Genomic DNA, 17,313 nt, shown 5'->3' with positions numbered 1-17,313 from the left:
GGCCTGTATATTCCGACCAGCCTGGGCTGCAGCGAAGCCTCGGAGCCACTAGGTGGCAGCCGTGCGTTTCTAAAGCTGGCTCGCCTACCGGAGAGCCGAGCTGGGATCTCCAGAATCGACGGGGGTGGGAGGCGGTGGTGAATGAGAGACGCCCTGGAGACCCCTCCCCCTCAATGGCAGCGACGAAGATTGGAAAGGGGCTCACTTAGAGTGGCCAGCAGTCGGAGAGGGCGTCTGGGACACGCCACGGTCCAGCGTGGATTCACGCGGCGGGTTAAAAGCGCCCCCTCTTTAAGTGGAGCCGCCCCGAGGGCTGGGCCTGACCCGCCCCCTCCCTGCTCCCCACTCGAGCGCTGGTGGGTGTCAGTGAGTGCAAGTAGGCGAGTAGCGAATGTAGGCGAGTAAGGACGTTCCGCACCTAACTGCATTCTTGGGGACCGGTGCCTGCCCAATTCCGGCAGCGTTTGCGCCGTGGCGCGGGTCAGTGCGCCCAGGAACAGAGTTCCGACGGCTTCCAGAGGTCACCAGCTCCAGCCTCGCGGGCTCTGCCCCTTCGGAGCTGCCGGTCCCGTCGCCGAGAGTCTGAGCACCTCCCTCCAACCCAGAGCCGCCAGGAGGAGGAGGAGGAGGCGGTGAAGAGGCCGCGACAGGCAGGCAAGCAGGCAGAGCCGCCTTTGATGTGGGCGCGGCGCACCCAAGCGAGCTGAGCGCCCGTCCGGCCGCGCCCCGAGGGGGGAGCCCCCAGGCCCCGCATCCTCATTGTGCCGGCTCGGGCCCGGGCCCGCCCCCGGCCCCCCGCCCCCTCGCCGCCCGCGCGTAGAAAACGCCCCGGCCGCCGCCAGTGGTGGGAGGCGGCGATGCGCACAGCCGGAGAGACGCGGAGGAGGAGACATGAACCGGCGGGCGCCCAGACGGAGCGGCCGTGACGCGTTCGTGCTGCAGCCGCGCGCCCCGGCCCCGGAGCGCTGACCCCTGGCCCCGTACAGACCCGCGCTCTGTCCGGAGAGCGCGTCCCAGCTTCCAGCCCCGCCGCGCATGCTGTCCTCGAAGTGAGCCAGGCAGCCAGCCTCCCGCGGACGCCTGGACGGACGGACGGCCAGCAGTGAGCAAGCTTCCTCGCACCGGCCGGTGCCTCCTGCACAGCGGCGGCCGCCCCGCAGCCCCCGCGCCAGCCCGGAGGGCGCAGCGCTCGGGAGGAGCCGCGCGGGGCGCTGATGCCGCAGGGCGCGCCGCGGAGCGCCCCGGAGCAGCAGAGTCTGCAGCAGCAGCAGCCGGCGAGGAGGGAGCAGCAGCAGCAGCGGCGGCGGCGGCGGCGGCGGCGGCGGAGGCGCCCGGTCCCGGCCGCGCGAAGCGGACATGTGCAGGCTGGGCTAGGAGCCGCCGCCTCCCCCCCGCCCAGCGATGTATTCAGCGCCCTCCGCCTGCACTTGCCTGTAAGCGCCCGCGCGCGCGGCTGCCCACCCCTCCTGGCCGTCTGTCCTTGTGCCTGTGGCTCTGTCTGCCCGCCGGGCCATTCTTCTGACTTTCTAACTGCGTATCTGTCTGTCTCTACGGGGGTTCCCCTCCCTCCAGTTCCACTGACCCTCTCCATCTCTCTCCCGCAGGTGTTTACACTTCCTGCTGCTGTGCTTCCAGGTACAGGTACGTGGGCTCCTGACTCTGACCTCCCCCGGCCCCTGCCTCGCGGTACATGCCGACCCCCCTCCGCCGGGCCGCGCCCCCTCCCCGTGCCCCACCCCTCCTGGGCTCCGAGCCCAGTGCACCTGTTCCCAGGGCGCGGAAGGGCGACTCCGCACGCGCCCAGCGCGGGCTGGGGACCAGCCAAGGGCAAGGGGCTCAGCTTCGAGACTCAGTCTGGCGCAGGCTGGCTCGGCCCCTGTCGGCTTCGGCTGGAAGGAGATCTCCGGAGCCGGCGGGCTCAGCCGCTATAATGTCCCGGGCTCCAAGCCCCCCGGCCCGCAGCCGGTGAGGAGTTGGGACGTAGGAATTTTCTCTGCCAACCGTCCCTTAACATCTCCGCTCGCTCTTCCAAACAAAAAGACTCCTTTCAGCCGAGCGGATTTCGAGTCCAGGGAGAAAGCTTGAGTTGTAAATTACTCTGTGGTTTCAAAGGCGTTTGCAGCATTGAGAGAGAAAGAGAGAGTGAAAGAAGGAGAGAGAGAGAGTGGGAGAGAAAGAGAGAGATGCGGGACTAGGAAGGGAGACTGGGGTGAGAGGGAGTAGAGGGGCTCCTGGGCCGAGGGACCATTGCCTGTGAGGCGGCTCCCGAAGAACGGGCCGCGCTCCGCACACCCTTGCCCAAGGTGGTGCAGCCCTCGGCTGGTTCCCCGCCTCGCTCCCCGCTCACTCGCTCTCCTGAATCAGAAGAGGGCTTGGCGCTCAGCCTGGAAAGCACTTGCTAAAATCTGATCTGTTACTTCAGCAGCTTTCAGACTCGGGAAGGTCTTGGCACGCAGACAGTTGGAACGCTGGGGCTTCCAAAGCCGTGGAAATGAAGGAAAAGGGTTGGGGGGGTGTGGAGAAGAGGGACTGAGGGAGCGACTTCAGCCCCGATTAGAACCAGACCAGTCTGCCTCAGCTTGGGGAGCGGGGTTTGTAAAGGGAAAGGGAATAGGAAGTGCCAGCTACCCTAGCCCCCCACCCACCTAGAGCTCTGAGGGAGGGGCCCTCCGAGCAGCTGGACTGGGGCCAATAGAGATTATTTGCCCCCTCCCCCCGGGTTGAAGGCAGGTGTCCTTATAGGGTTAGAGAGGATGCTTAGGCCTTAGCTTTCTGGATTCCGGAGATGCCCAGGGAGAGCCCTGAGTTCTCCCAGGTATGTGTGTTGATGGCTGTTGACACTCAGCATCTCTTGCAGTGGGGCGCGGTGGCGGTGTTGGTGGGTCTGCTTATCTCTCCTGCCACTCCTGGGAGAGAACTGTTACCATCAGGATGGGCGTTGAGCTGGGGGCAGCTAGCTGGGGCTGGGGACTGGAAGGGTGGATGGACAGACTGATAGGTTCTTTCCTTCTGTTGGCCAGGCTGGGGTCCCCAGTGACTCCTTGAATCAATACAACTGGAGTCAGTAACTTAAGACTGGCTGTTTGCCAAAGCAGATGTGACCCTGTGTGGTGGTGGGGGTGGGGTAGGGAATGGCTGGTGTCAGAGAGAGAGGCCAGTGCCAGGCATGTTCTGCCTGGTTTGCAGCTGAGTCCCCAAGCAGAGGGCAGGCCCCAGGGTCACCCTGGGGGACTGCTTGTCTGACCTGGGTGAGTGCTCCTTTCCTGAGTGCTGAGTCGGGGGTGGGGACGATGAAATGGGCATGAAGTGGAGAGATGGCTTCGGACCTTGTTGCCCAAGCCTCTTACTGCCTGCTGCCTCTTGGTCCTTGAAGCGGGGGCCCAAGGGAGGCTGCTGTGTGGTCTTTGTATTCTCTGCGGGAATGCAAGGGAGGGAACCTAAACTCTGCTTCCCACCATCCCACCTCCGTATCCTGGCCAGAGCTAGAGCCAGCCTCTTGGGGAAAGAGCTGGGTGGTCCATCTGGGTTAGGTCCATCTGGATTAGGCCTTCAAGCAGGTGAGGGAGCCTCCTCTCTCCCCTCTCCTACCTCCCTGCTTCCTTTACAGCCTTTCCCCTTCCAAACTGCCTTAGGACTGACATGTTTTTAACCCATGGTCCATGCACCCTTAGAATACCTAAGGATGGGATTATGGGGGAGGGGTGGTCCCTGAAACATTGTGTGCAAAACAGTTCCCAAAAGTGCTGTGTCTGGGAGAGGATTCTCAGCTCCCCACAGATTTTTGAAAGCACCCATGATTGCTGAAAGATAAAGCTACACTACCCTAGGGAGGTGTGGGCAAAGTTGGCAGGCCAAGTCCTCCTTTATGCTCTAGGGACAAGGTGAAGTGGTTATTAAAGATGAGGGGTGGGCCCCAGGTGATAGTTGCCTGGAGTCTGGAGTCTGCTCCCCACTGAACCATTGGGTGGATTCCGGGAGAGCAGCTACTTCCCAGGCAGAGTGCCTTTGGAGGGTGGTAGTGAGAGCACACTTGGTGAGCAGGACCCAGTGGGGGGGCCTCCTTGCACAGTGGGAAGGGCTCAGGGCTTTGCCATCCTGTGGTCTGGGCCTGAATGCAAGCTCCGTCTTTCCCTATCTGTAGACCTCTGCGATCTGTGAAGCTTAGCTTCAGCATTTGTGACATGGGTGGCCCTGAGGCTGAAATGGTATATGATGGGTGTGGAAGAGATTTTTCAAATTCTCATCCTCCAGGAGGACACATCCCTCTGCTGGGAACTCTACACACCTATGCCCTTCCTTCCCCTACCTCCAGGTTTTGGGTAACTGGTCCAGTCTTAGCAGTGGAGTTTCTGGGCTTCTGCCCTCTTCCCATCCATCAGCCACCAAGCCCCAAATGGGCCCCCTGCCCCCAGCCACATTTCCGTGAGCACATCCAAAGCCAGACACTGCCCCCCACAATGTGGTGTGCCCCGCCCTCCCCAGCCGGCAACCCCGGGAACGGGAAGCTGGGAATTTAATAAAATCCCTTCTCCACACGACTTGGGACACCATGGGTAGCTCAAATCGGAAGAATTTTAAAAATTTCCAAGGGGAGCAAGCGGCGTGACCAGTAAATTGCTTTTCTGCACTTGGCTGAGCGCTGACAATGACACCGGGCTGGGCCTTTCTCGTAGCTCGGCCGGCACCTGCCTGACATTGTTCCTGCCGCCAGGCTCGGCTAGGTCCTGGCCTTCCCCAGACAGGCCTGGCGTGAGGCGGCTGGGGGGCAGGGGGGCTTCTGCTGGCCCCTCAGCCCTCCCTCCCGGAGTGCTGCTTCCTCCCTCACCGCAGGACTTGTTCAAGTTTGGAAGTTTCCTTCCACGCCCCCTCTAGGCCTGACCTCCCTGACACCTGGCCTCCTCAGTCAGGTTTAGACCCTTTCTTCAGCTGGCCAGGACAGGGAAGCCAGAGACAAGAGTCCTCAGAGACTCGAGGAGGATGGGAAGCTGTCGTTGGATAGCACTTTTAATTTCTTAAAGCAGCGACCTCATTCATCCATCCGTCCATCTGTCCAGTCAGGTGTTCATTCAGTAAATGCTGGGAGCCTGCTTCTTGCTGATTCTGGAGCAAGACTGGTCCACTCCTGGCCTCAAGGGGCTCCCAGTCTAGAGAGGGAGAGTGCCCAGTAAACAGGAGTTCTTCAGTCCCGCCCTTCCTCTCCCGCGCTGTGCCGTGAAGGGTTGGGAGGCAAGGAGCCCCCTCCTCCCGTCTGACAGAGGAGGAAGTCGAGGCTGGAGACGCGTGACCTGCTTTTGGTGGAAAAGTGCTGCATGTCAGAATTTCAAGGCGGCTCTTGCATCAGGAAGGTCCTTTCATCCTTCCTACCATTTTACAAGGGAGGCTGGAGTAGGAGGGAATAACGTGCCTACTTCGCAGGCAGAGAAACTGGGGCACAGAGCAGGGAAGGGATTTGTCCAAGGCCACAGCTAAGACTCAAGACTCTAGAACTAAGATCTTGTGTTCTTTCCACCACACCAGGCAGACTTTTTCAGAAATTCTGAAATTATTGGGGAAGAATACTGATGAGAAAGTGGAATCTCCAAAGACATGCTGGGGGTCCTCAGTGAGAGAGTCAGCTGGACCCCCATGACAGGATCCCTGTGGTTGGGGATGATCCGAGGCTAGGTGGGTGTCTCTGTGTCTTGGTGTCTGCAGGCCCTGATCATTCTAGAATGTTCTGGTCTGAAAGGGTTTCAAAACAAGAGGTGGGTGTTTGGGAGGTGGGGCCTGGGGTATTCAGCATTCTCTTCGCACCTTCTTTTCCAGCCTGGTGGTGGGAGGGCACCCTGCCAGCCTTCCTGCAACCCAGGAGTGTCACCTGCTCTGAGACAAGGAGATGGATTTTAAAAATTTCTTTTGGTTGTCATGGCCAGTGTCCAGCAGGCTCTGGGGAGCATGTTAGGACCGCAGTGCAGTCTCTTCCCAACCCTGAGTGGCTGTGAGGGCACATTGGGCCCGCAAAGGGAGATGGAGGGGGATAGAGAGGAGACTTTCTGTCCCCAGCAGGACCTTTTGGTTCTGACCTCGTCCTATAGCAGGTGTGGGAAATCAGGGTGCAGCAGTGTCAGGCTAACAACTATACCAGTAGCTGCCACCAGGTATTGTGGGCTCGTTATGTGACCAGTGCTTTCTCACAGCGTCTAGGCAGTGCCTCACAACCAACCTGGAATTATGGAATTCTACAGACGAAGAAAGTTAGGCTCAGAGGCGTGAAATAATCTGCCTTTGGCCACACAGCAAGAGAGAGGAAGAGTGGGATTCAACTCCAGGTCACCCTTTCTAGGTCTCAGGCTTATTACACAGCACTTTAAAGGCTCTGGAGTCTGCCAGCTTGGTTCAGAAAGACTCTCTGCGTTGTCTTTGCTGTGTGACCTTGGACAAGTTACTTAACCTCTCTGGTCTCAGCTTCTGCACATATGAAATGGGAAGAAAACAACCAACAAAACAGTTCCTACTTGCTAAGGGTATGGAGCAGGGGAGAGTGTGGAGCCCAGTGATCTGGAAATCTTGACTGTGTTTCAAGACCTAGTCTCTGTGGCTCTTGCTCTGGGAGGGCTCCCTGGCCTCTGCCCCCCTGTCAGTGGAGTGAGCTCCCCTTGCCCATGGCACTGCCACCTCCTGGTGACAGGGGAGAGGGGAGGTGTTGATTGTTTCCTATCTGAGGTCAGGAGTTGTCTGATGAACATCTGTATGCCCCATGCTGGGTTGGGTTTGCCCCCCACTCACAAGGACCCGTGGCCAAACACTTAGGGAAGGGTAATGCCAAGGGCCCTGCTAGCGTGACTTAGGCTGGAGGAGAGTCACTGGGCCTCAAGAAGGGCCGAGGCCTGCTGTTGGCACCTTGGGTCTGGGTAGAGAGGCATTTGTTCTGGAACATCAGTGGGTGAGCAGGCCCCTTGGGCTTCAGTCAATCTTGCTGGTGGTGGCTAGGAGATGTTTGGGGTTTGTTTGCTTTCATATCTAAATGGCATAAGGCCTCAGGCCCATTTAAAATGCTGCTGTGCCAAGGATGGGGCTGAAGACAAGCCTCCCATGGGCCACAGGGCAGAAGGACGCTCAGGATGCCTGGGTTGGTGTCTGGCTCTATCACTGACTCGTTAGATGACCTCCCTCTCTGTGCCTCAGTTTATCCATCTGGGTATCAGTGAGAGGAGCCAGGTGGCTTCTGTGGTGCTTGAATGCAAGGACTTTGGCATAGGAGAGACCTTGGTCTGAATCCTGTATGTGCTGCTGAGCAGCTGTTCAGCACATTCTTTAACCTTCAACCCTCAGTACCTCACTTTTCCCCATCTGTATAATGGGATGATGAAAGATACCTACTTCTTAAGGTAGGATAATGCACACAGGATAGCTATCACTGTGGCTGACACTCAGTAAATAATTGAGTAGTAGTAATTACTGGATCAGTGATACGCTCTGTGCGTGTTAGGTATTGAACATGCTGCAGGGTGCTGAAGAAAGCTGGGAAGTATGCGCTCCTTGCATTGGTGACATCAGGTCCCCTCTAGTCTGAGCACAGGCCTTGGATTTAGGTCTGGATTTAATTCTCATTGCGCACGCTCAGGCTGTGTGGCCTTGGTCAAGATCCTTAACCTCTCTGAGTCTCTGCCTCTTCATCAGCTGAGAAATAGGTCTAATAATACCACTCCTTGGGCCTAATGGGAGAAGGAACTGAAGCCGTATCTTGGACTTGGCATGCAGTAGGTACTGCATTATGGTGCTGCAACTCATCAGCAATCAGAAAACATTTGTGGGACGCCTGCTGCATGTCTGGCCCTGGACTGGGTTTTGAGCAGGATGGAGACATCCAAGGCTTCAGCTTCTCCCCTCATGTTTCCTGTAAGAGCTGGCCAGCACTTTGGGCAGCTTTATTTACCACTCTCCCCATCCCACCTCGGCCTTGGAACCCCTTCACACTTTGCCGCTGCGTTCCCTGCTGAGGCTCACAGGGATGTACAGGAGCTCATGCTCGGGACCCAACCCACCTGGGTCGTACCCTGCCTCGGCCACTGGGTAACTGCATGACTGACCAAATTCTTGGCTTCTCTGTGGCTCATCCTTAATATGGGCATCAGGATAGAGCCTCCCTCTTGGGGGTTGCTCAAGGATGAGCTGTGGTCACTTGGGGGAGGCACTTGGCCCAGCGCCCGGCTCATTATAAGTGTTAAGTAAATGTGAGCTGCAGTTACGCATTTGACTCCGGTGTGCCTAGAGGCCTGCCCGTCCGCCAGCTGCTGGTTCCTGGAAATCAAGGGAGGCCCAGCCCATCCCAAGGGCCCTATGGCGCCTGGCACAGACCTGGTGTGCAGCATGAATGTTGGGTCAGCGAGTGGAGGAGTCGGGGGAGCAGCTTCTCTGAGGGCCGGGCACCTCAACTGAGCCCCCTCTCCCCTGACCCAGACCCCATACCAGGTGTGGGGCCCAGGGTGCTCAGGACCTGTCCCAACCCTTGGGAACTTGAGAGAAGTCTGAGGGATCTGTGCAGGGGGACAGGGGCTCAAGGGCACATAGGTTTCTCTGATGAAGGGCCCTGAAACCAGACTCAGGGCAAGAAGATCTGGCCAAGGAAAGTGCTGCATTTGAATGTTGAAATAGAAGCAAGCCAGGTGAAGTCTCTGAGCCTATGTGTGTGTTTGTGTGTGTGTGTGAATGTGTTTGTATAGAAAAGCCTTTGTAGGGCTGTGGACCACTTCTCCTGAAGCAGGGAACAGCCTGATGTGCTCAGGGGACTCCAAGCCAGTTGGGGTAGCTGGTGCATGGAGTTAAGGAGTGGGGATCATGTAAAAGGCCACGGTGGGCACTGAATGCCAGGATAAAGGGCTTGTTTATTCCCTCTTTGACATGCATGACCACTCTTTCCACCCAAGGGCCTCAAGGCAGAGGAATTGGAAGGAAGGAGAAAGGGAGGGAAGAAGGGAGCGTGGACCTTTAGGGGTCCTGCCCCCTTCCCCAGGCTGGCTCCAGGGTTGACTGGCCGCGGCACCCATATTGACGATCTGTTCAGAGAAGGCTGATGTATGGGCAGAAGGAGCTCTCGGTCAGTGCCTTGGGTGGCAGCAGCCCCCTCCTGTGCTGATGGCTCAGCCCTGCCAATCAATACATTGATAGCCCCGGGAGCTTAATGGACAGGCTGGGGATGGGGAAGGGGCCTTTGGAGCATCACTCTGTCCTGGCTGGACAGTGGGGAGTGTGACAGAAGAGAGGGGAGAAGCCTGGGGTGGAGGGGTGGGTGGGGGCATCAGTCCGAGTGAGCCAAGCTCAGATTCAGGGCTGGGCGGGCCTTCGTCTTCCCCTTTCTGTCCAGGGGGGCCAGCTAGGGGAAACTGATGGGCTCTAGAGCCAGAGATGCGTTCCATTCTTGGCTCTGTCAGTTTCTGTACCACTTGGGCAAATCCCTTGGCTTCTCTGTGTCTCCTTTATCGCAGGGATGGTAATCGTTCTGACCTGCCTTGGTCCCGTGAAGATCAAGGAGCCGGTGCCTGAAAAGTGCTTAGCTCAGCCCTGGCACCGAGGAAGTGCCCACTAAGTGGGAGCCAGCGTTAGTTTCACTCTCAACGACAGTAATACTCTTCGGAGCGCTGACTGTGGCTGGCACCACCTCCTGGGCCTGAGTCCAGGCTCGCTCTCGAGGAAGTTTGGGAGCTGCATTTCAGGGTGGAGGGGGTGCTGACTCTACAGGGGACCACTCCTAGAGCCGCATGCAGGTCTCAGGTTTGAATCCAGAGTTAGGAAAAGCTCTGAAAACCCTCAGCATGGCTGGCCCCAATGCTGCTGCCGGAGGAGGAGGCAGGCGTTGGTGGAATGTGGCCGGAAGTCTGTGGGCTGCCTCTCCTGGGACCAAGGAGAACCTCCCTTTCTGGGCAGGCTGCCTGGAGACAGGGGCATGGATTGTATGAGGCCTCAAGGATGGGGACCTGGGTGGGAGGGGGTAGTCTGACCCCATCCTCCTCTCTTGGTTTGGGGTCGGGGGTGAGTTTAAGGCCTTCAGTCCTTTCATGTTTAATCCTCCACCTTAGTCCCTGCCCCATCTATGGTCTGTGGACAGAGCCAGTTGCTTTCCTGAATGGGGGAATGGAGGTGGGTGACAGAGAGAAGGGAGAATGAAGCAGGTGAGGGTAAAGAGGTGGGGTGCGTGGGTTCTGGGCTAAGCTGGATTCGAATCTTAATTCTTTTTTACACCAATTCCACGCTTTTGGATGAGCCATGTAACCTCTCTGAGCCTCAGTTTCCTCATCTGTAAAATGGGGATAATAATTGTACTAACTCATAGGGCTGCTCTGGGGATGACATAAGATAATTTACTTAGAGTGCTTCTTAGCATGGAGGACATGCTTCATAAGTAGTGGCTGTTTAGAAAACAAAAGAAGAAAGCAAAGGAAAAAAAGTGGCTATTGTTAGTAATATAATGTTTTTCTAAGATAAATAATTGTAAACAATCTCATCCTGCTGATGAGAAAACTAAAGGGTAAAGAAGTCAAATCAGTTGGTGATAAGAGGTGGCGCCAGGTCACACCTGAGGTCCGTGAGTGCTAGTTATCTTGTTGAATGTGTGGGGTGTGAGTGTACTTGTGCAACGTGTGTACGCAGGTATTGTGTGATACGACATATGTTGGTGGGAGGTGGGCCCAGGAAGAAATGGGAAGCAGCCCAAGTGTGCCTTCAGAGCCATGAGTAGATCGGTGAGGCTGAGACCTTTGATCAGAAGGAGAAACGGTGGCTCTTGGATGCTACAGTGGTTTGGGGTGGGGGGACGACCTAGGCTGATGTCTGGAGGCTGGCCCTGGGGTCGGGAGCTCACCTCAACCTCTTTTAATCCCCGAGAGATTCCCCGCAAGGTGCCTGGGAAAGCAAGGTTGGAAGGTAGGCAGGGGCCGGGTGGTAAAGGACCGCACATGGGCACTGTGCTGTGGGTAGTGGGGAGCCAGGCAGAGTTTGGAGCAGGGAAACCCCTCACCTCTGCACCCACAAGGCTGACTGCAGGCAGAAGGCAGTGGGCTCTGTCTCACTGACCACCACGTCAGTGCTGGAGTCTAGGGGGCAGACCTGGGGGCACCGTTGGACCTAGTGGGCCCTTGTGCCCTTTGCAGTTCCTGGATCAGGGACTGAATATTTCCACCAGAGCTCAAGCCCTCAGGGCAAAGATGGGGCTAACTGGAGGGTAATTGGGGTCCGGCTGCAGGGGAACCCAACTGTATGCCTCCCAGCTGTGAGAAAAGCTACCTTGAACCAAAAGATAATCTGTGGCATGAGGTAGGGGAAGGAGGGCCTTTTGTAAGGCACCTTGCTGTGCCCCAGGAGACACCCCATAGGTGCCAGCCCTGCTGGCCTTGCAAGAGCTGCAGCATTGTGATTTTTTGTCACACTGCAGCTTTTCAGCGCCCAGGCACCTGGATGGGTGTTAGCCAGGTAAAGAGCAGTTCTGACTGTTCTAGGAAGGCCTGGAAGACAGGCCCCCTCTTGGGCAGTGAGGCCAAGTGACCTGGTACCCAGCTAACAGGAAAGGAGGAGGGCGAGGATGTTCCTGAACACGGCACTTTGCATGAGCTCTGCAGGCAGACCCTGGAGGTCTGTGGGCCCAGAGAGGAGCCTATTTGGTCCAGTCTGTGAAACGGACTCTAACTGGTACCTACCTCCAAGGGTGGTTAAGGGAATTTGACGAGGTACCATGCCTTGAGGGTTTCTTAGCAGAGTGCCTGGAACAGAGGAAAGCTTAGCAATTGATATCTTTAAAAGCCCTCTGGTGGGCACTCTGCCTGTCTAGGTAGTAAGTGGGGTGGCTGCCAGGTTTCCCTCGTCCTAGCCACAGTTACGTAGGAAACATTGGCCAGGTGCCTCCTGGAGGCAGAGCTGGAGATTCAAGGATGAGCCAGACAGACTGGACTCTGGGGACACTAAGCCATTACAGTGGTGTCCAGACGCTGTAACCCAGCCTGAGGCCGGAGGGTAGGAAACACTTCCGAAAGAGGTACCTGAGAGCGGGTGTCAGAAGGTGCCCATGGCAGAGGACTCAGCCTGTGCAAAGGCCTGGAGCCCCCCAGAGGGCTGGCCCAGGATGCCCGGGGGTCTCCCTGTCCTCTCAAAAGGACAGACCCTGTTTCCACCTCCCTCGAGGTTGATGTGGCCACGGAGTGTGGCTTAAATGGTGGAAGCTGGGCAAGATGGATTGTCTCCCACGTCCTGGGGAAGGGCCACCGGATACCCCCGCTGACCCTGGGTCACCCATGCTGCCTCTGTCCAGTGGGCCAGGGAGAAAATCGTTAATGAGAGGCTGGCTTCTGGGGCAAGGCAGCTCCCCTCGGGGGCCTGGGGTGAGGAGATTGGTTTGACCTCTGGTCGATAAGGTCTCCTGTGAGCAGGAGGAGATCTAGAGAACGGGGGGGGGGGGGGGGTTGGAGGTTGGAGGCCCACCCTTGGGGGAGGGGACAGGGCTGGGCCACCTCGGGGAGTTATTCCAGGAGGGTTGAGAGCCATGGGTGGTGGGGGGGTCTTCAGGACACATGCCCACCAGGTGTGGGCCTCAGGGGCACTGGAGTTCTACCCTCCCTCAGCCTCAGGATGTGAAATGAGGTGGGTCCCAGGTATCAGATTGGGCCGTGGATGGCGACGGGGCTGGCCATCGAAGGTAGTGTAAGTGAAATATGTTCACGCTTAGTGGGCCAGGCCCTGCGCCTCCAGGCTGGACAGCTCAGAGCAACCGACTTAACTTCTGTGAGTCTCAGTTTGTACATCTGTTAAATGGGAGTGATAAGCATTTCCACGCCCCAGGGTTGTCAGGACAATCAAAAGCAGTAACATCTTCCCAAACTGTAATCGGCGCTGCAGAAGTGCCTGGTCTCTCAGGACAGGAGAGTGTGATTCGCTTGTGTCCTGGGAAGGCTTCTATTTTCAGGGCTTCACTGAGAGCCTCTTAAAGGGGCTCCCTTGTATCCTCTCAGTAGTTATCTACGCCTGCTGAGCACTTACTCTGTACCAGGAAACTGTTCTAAGACTTTATATGTTTAATCTTCATAGAAACCCACAAGGTGGATGCCATGTCACCCCTCTCATTTTATAGGGGAGGAAACTGAGGCACAGAGAGGTTAGTAACTTGCCCAGGGACCTGATCTAGGGAGTAGCTCACCCTGGGTTTTGAACGTCGGTGCTACTCCTGATTGCCCAGCTGGGGCAGTCACAGCACAGAGAGGTGGGGCTGAAAGCGGAGCTTTGGGGCCACATGGCCTGAGGCTGACTCTGCCATTGCCTGGCAGTTTGGCTTCGGAGCCTCAGTTTCCTCATCTGTAATGTGGGATAATGCATCTACCCTGAGGCTGATAGTGAAGGTTAAATAATGTGGTCTGGCTGATGCACCTGTGGGGCCCAGGCTGGGCTGGGAGGACATGTGCAGGTCAGCTGGGAGACAGAGACCCCTGGCCTGGGCCTGGGGTGTAGCAACGAGGAAAACATGGGCCCTGCCCTGGGGAGCTCACAGCTGAGGGGTGAGATGGATTCTTGTGCAGCCTTGATTCCAAGAGCTCCATCGTGGACTGAGTGGGGCTGTGCTCGCATGGGAACAGGGTCCTGCATGCCTAGCATGACTAGAACAAACCTGGAACGCTGTCTGGACTTCAAGAATTGTTCAGCTTTACGGTTAAGATGGGATGGCACAGGCATGCAATTAGCAGGGCATAGGAGAACCTAATTTAATGCTAAGTGGTATGAGAGGACTCCAGAGCTTTTCAATGTTCAGTTGTTCATTCATTCATTCGACAAGTGTTTGAATTTCTACTATGCTATGTGCTGGGGATATACTATGCTATGTGCTGGGGATATAGCAACAAACAAGTTGGGGAGACAGACAAAAACCGGATAAATAGATATTATGTCAGGCTGATAAATGCTAGAAAGAAAAACAAAGCATGGTAAAGAAATGGAGAATGACAGAAGTGAGGGCTGCCTCAGAAAAGCAGTGGAGGAAGTCCTCTCTCAGGATGTGACGTTTGAGCAGAGAACCAAATGAATTAGAGAAGCTAGAGTGTGAAAATCTGGGAAGGAGCACTGAAGGAGCGGGAAGGGCAAGTGTAAAGGCCCTGAGGCACGCACACGTTTTGTGTTTGGAATGCTTAGCAGCATAATAAGGCAGACGGTGTCATCGGTGGGGAGGGAGTAGTTGGAGATGAATGCGGAAAGGCAGTCGGGGGCTCATCTTAGTGGGGTCCCTAGTGGGGACCTTTATCTAAATGTGATGGGAAGCCCTGGAGAATTTGGAGAGGGAAGTTTACACAAGGTGATTGAGTTTGGTGGAAGACGGACTACCAGAGGGAAAGAGTGGAAGCAGGAGGCTGGTGAGGAGGTGGGTGCAAGTTGCCCAGCCGAGAGGCCATGTTCTGGGAAGGGAGACTGGAGAGATACATGTTGGTGTAGCCAGAGGTGGCTTCCTGGAAAACATAGTCAGACATGAGCTAACCTCTAGGGATATAGGGAATTTTGATGGGAGATGCAGAGCAGAGGCTTCTCCATGAAGGGCTGGGGGATGGTCAAATGCTTGGTGGTGGGGCGAGCATGAGGACCCTTGGGGCATGGAGAGGAGACCACCCCAGCATCAGCTCCTTGGGGCATGGAGAGGAGACCACCCCAGCATCAGCTCCTGGGGGAGAAGACAGTGGGCTCTGGCCCATTTGTTCCCAGGAAGAAATTTGCCAGGCTTCGCTCCTTCCCACTAGACAGCATCATATCCCCTCATCCCTCTTCAATCTCTGTATCGATTTGGGTGCTTTTCTTCCCAGTTGCTCACTTTATCCTCAGAGCCACCTTGGGTTGTAATCAGGGCAGGGATCTGCTCGCTGTTTCACTGGAAAGGAATCTAAGGCTGAACAAACCAGGCACCCAAGGTCACAGGGGAAATTTCCACTCCATGTTTCTTGCTTTAATTTGGGGCTATGGTGGGAAGACAGCAAATTTTGTTGCCAAATAGACCTAGACCTGATTCTAAGCTTTGCTGCCTCCTGCCTTGGCCACCCTGGGCAGCTTGCCTCACCTCTCTGGGCCTCAGGTGCCTCATCTGTGAAATGGTGTGTGTTGGGGGGGTAACAGGGCCATTATGAGTCTGTGTTGATGCCTGGCCCAGAGCTGGCGGAGAGGAGGCCCCAGCTTTTCGTTGTGAATGTGGTGCCTGCACGCAGGGACTCTGGCTCACCGTCACCCCTTTGCCTGCCCAGGTGCTGGTGGCCGAGGAGAACGTGGACTTCCGCATCCACGTGGAGAACCAGACGCGGGCTCGGGACGATGTGAGCCGTAAGCAGCTGCGGCTGTACCAGCTCTACAGCCGGACCAGCGGGAAGCACATCCAGGTCCTGGGCCGCAGGATCAGCGCCCGCGGCGAGGACGGGGACAAGTATGGTAGGTGCCAATCCCCTCCTCCCAGATGGTGTGCACATTCTTCCTGTCCTCTGAGACCTCGGGTTCAAACCCCAGCTCTGCTGTGTCCTGGCTGTGTGATCTTGGGGCTGAACCTTTCTGGGCCTCAGTTTTCTCATCTATAATATGGGGATGCAGGAGTGCATCCCTGAGAGCCTTGCTGGGAGTAGGAGCTGAAGACATGAATAAAGCATGCTCTTGCTGGTAAACGCCCCATAAATGCCAGTTGTTATGGGTGTGGGTGGGGATGGCCTAAAACAGGTTGCTGCTCCCCATGGCGTTGCTTTATCCCAGGTTCAGACGCTTAGAGGGATGGGAGCCTCTGGGGGATGCTTTTTGGATGCTGCTAGTGGTGGTGGAAATTGGCCTGGTGTGAGTGTGTGCACATGTGTACATATGTGTGTAAACGTATGTGCATGTGCACGTGCACGTGGACACACATGTGCGCTGTGCTGTGCGAGCTTGAGCTTGTGCACCTGTGAGGTATGGGCACTCACAGCACCTTGTGAGTCTCCTTGACCTGCCCTGACCATGGAACGGCCCCGTTCTCCTCCGGGGTGTTTAGGAACCATCACCTGCCCCAAGCTGCCTCTGTAAGGGGGCTGGGAGGAGTGAGACACCCTGGCTCCCTTCCCTCCCCAAGCCCTCAACCCACAAAGACCCTCAACAGTGGATGAATCAGACAGGACTTCTCCTTCCCAGCGCTTGGAGGGGGTTTGGGGCCAGACCCTGACTGCTCATGCCCCCACCGCTTCCTGCCCTTTGAGGCCCAAGTTCTGGGAGGTGTCCTAGGCCCCAGACTTGGGCAGGAGAAGCCGGGGCTGTGGGTGGCCAAGTCAGGCTGAGGCCCGGGTCCTACGTGTGTGTGTCTGGGGGGCGAAGCCTGCCAGCCTGGGCTTTTCTGAGATGATGCCCCGCCAGCCCGCCAGCCCCTGCCTGTTGCAGTCAAGACACGACAACAAGACAAATAATTTCCTGGACCTTTTATCTTGGACACCATTTATTTTCTCCCAGCCCCGGGGCAGGACTGACCTCGTGGTAGGGCCCAAGTGTGGCAGCTGCACCGTCACTGGGGGCTGGGCCAGGCCGGGCTGGGCAGGGCCGGGCCATGCTGGGCTCCTGCTTCTCCAGGCCAGCTGCCTCCCCTCCCTTCTCCTGCCCCATCAGTCTTCACTGCCTCCATTCCCTCCCTCCCTCTTCCCCCTTCTCCCGTTCTCAACTGGCTGCTTCTCCTTTTATCTGGGCTTCCCTCTCTCTCCGAGTCCTTCTCCCCTCCTTCTGGTTGTTCCTGGTTGTCCATCTCTCTGCCCCCTACCTTCCCCACCATCTCTGTCTTTCTCCTTGCTTCCCTCCCTCTGACCACAGCTTTCTCGGCCCTGCTCCCCACCTCTCCCAGGCCCTCTGCTGGCCGCCTCTCTGGGGCCTCGTGCCTCCTGCCCCACCCCCTCCGCGGACGCCTGGCGGTGCTGGGCAGACCCAGGTGCTGGCTTTCCCTGGGATCTGCTGTCCAGTTGCTGCCAGGGAAGGGGCAGCTGGCCGGCTGGGGCGGGAGGGAGGTGCCCTCCTGGGGAGTCCCTGGAGCTCTCGCTGGCCCCTCCAGGCTGGGAGAGTACAGGGGGGTCAGACTCTGGTCTGAACCATCTGTCCAGGCTCCGAAATAGGAGTCAGGAGCTTGGGAGGGAGAGAAGGCTGGAAATGGCCAGGCCCTCACTCCAGAAGCCGCTTGCCCTCCCATTTCCTCTGCCTGGGCTGGAGACTCAGGGGATCTCACCTGCTGTGTGACCTTGCCTTCTCTGGGACTCAGTTTCCCTTCTGTACATTACAAGGGGCGGACTAGAAAAGTGCTTCTTAAACATTAACGTGCGTCTGAATCACTGAGGG

General features: G+C 57.1%; 1 protein-coding gene across 2 annotated transcripts in view; it reads left to right on the top strand.

The window, feature by feature from the left end:
- Nucleotides 1–214: 214 nt before the first annotated feature.
- Nucleotides 215–17,313, top strand: part of FGF18 (fibroblast growth factor 18) — a 34,960-nt gene continuing 17,861 nt past the window's right edge. Inside the window, exons 1-3 of one of the 2 annotated variants that reach the window (XM_074350301.1) lie at nt 215–1,433; nt 1,605–1,641; nt 15,234–15,414. In XM_074350301.1, coding sequence (XP_074206402.1) covers nt 1,402–1,433; nt 1,605–1,641; nt 15,234–15,414 — 250 coding nt within the window. In that variant the 5' untranslated portion in view covers nt 215–1,401. Of the gene's footprint in view, nt 1,434–1,604; nt 1,642–13,618; nt 15,087–15,233; nt 15,415–17,313 lie in introns of those variants that run through there. The other variant, XM_045508191.2, reaches the window with a different exon arrangement.

The sequence above is a fragment of the Camelus bactrianus genome, chromosome 22, assembly GCF_048773025.1.
Source record: "Camelus bactrianus isolate YW-2024 breed Bactrian camel chromosome 22, ASM4877302v1, whole genome shotgun sequence".
NCBI lineage: Eukaryota > Metazoa > Chordata > Mammalia > Artiodactyla > Camelidae > Camelus > Camelus bactrianus.
Note: the sequence above shows the minus strand (reverse complement) of the source record. Positions and strands in the feature narration are given on the sequence as shown.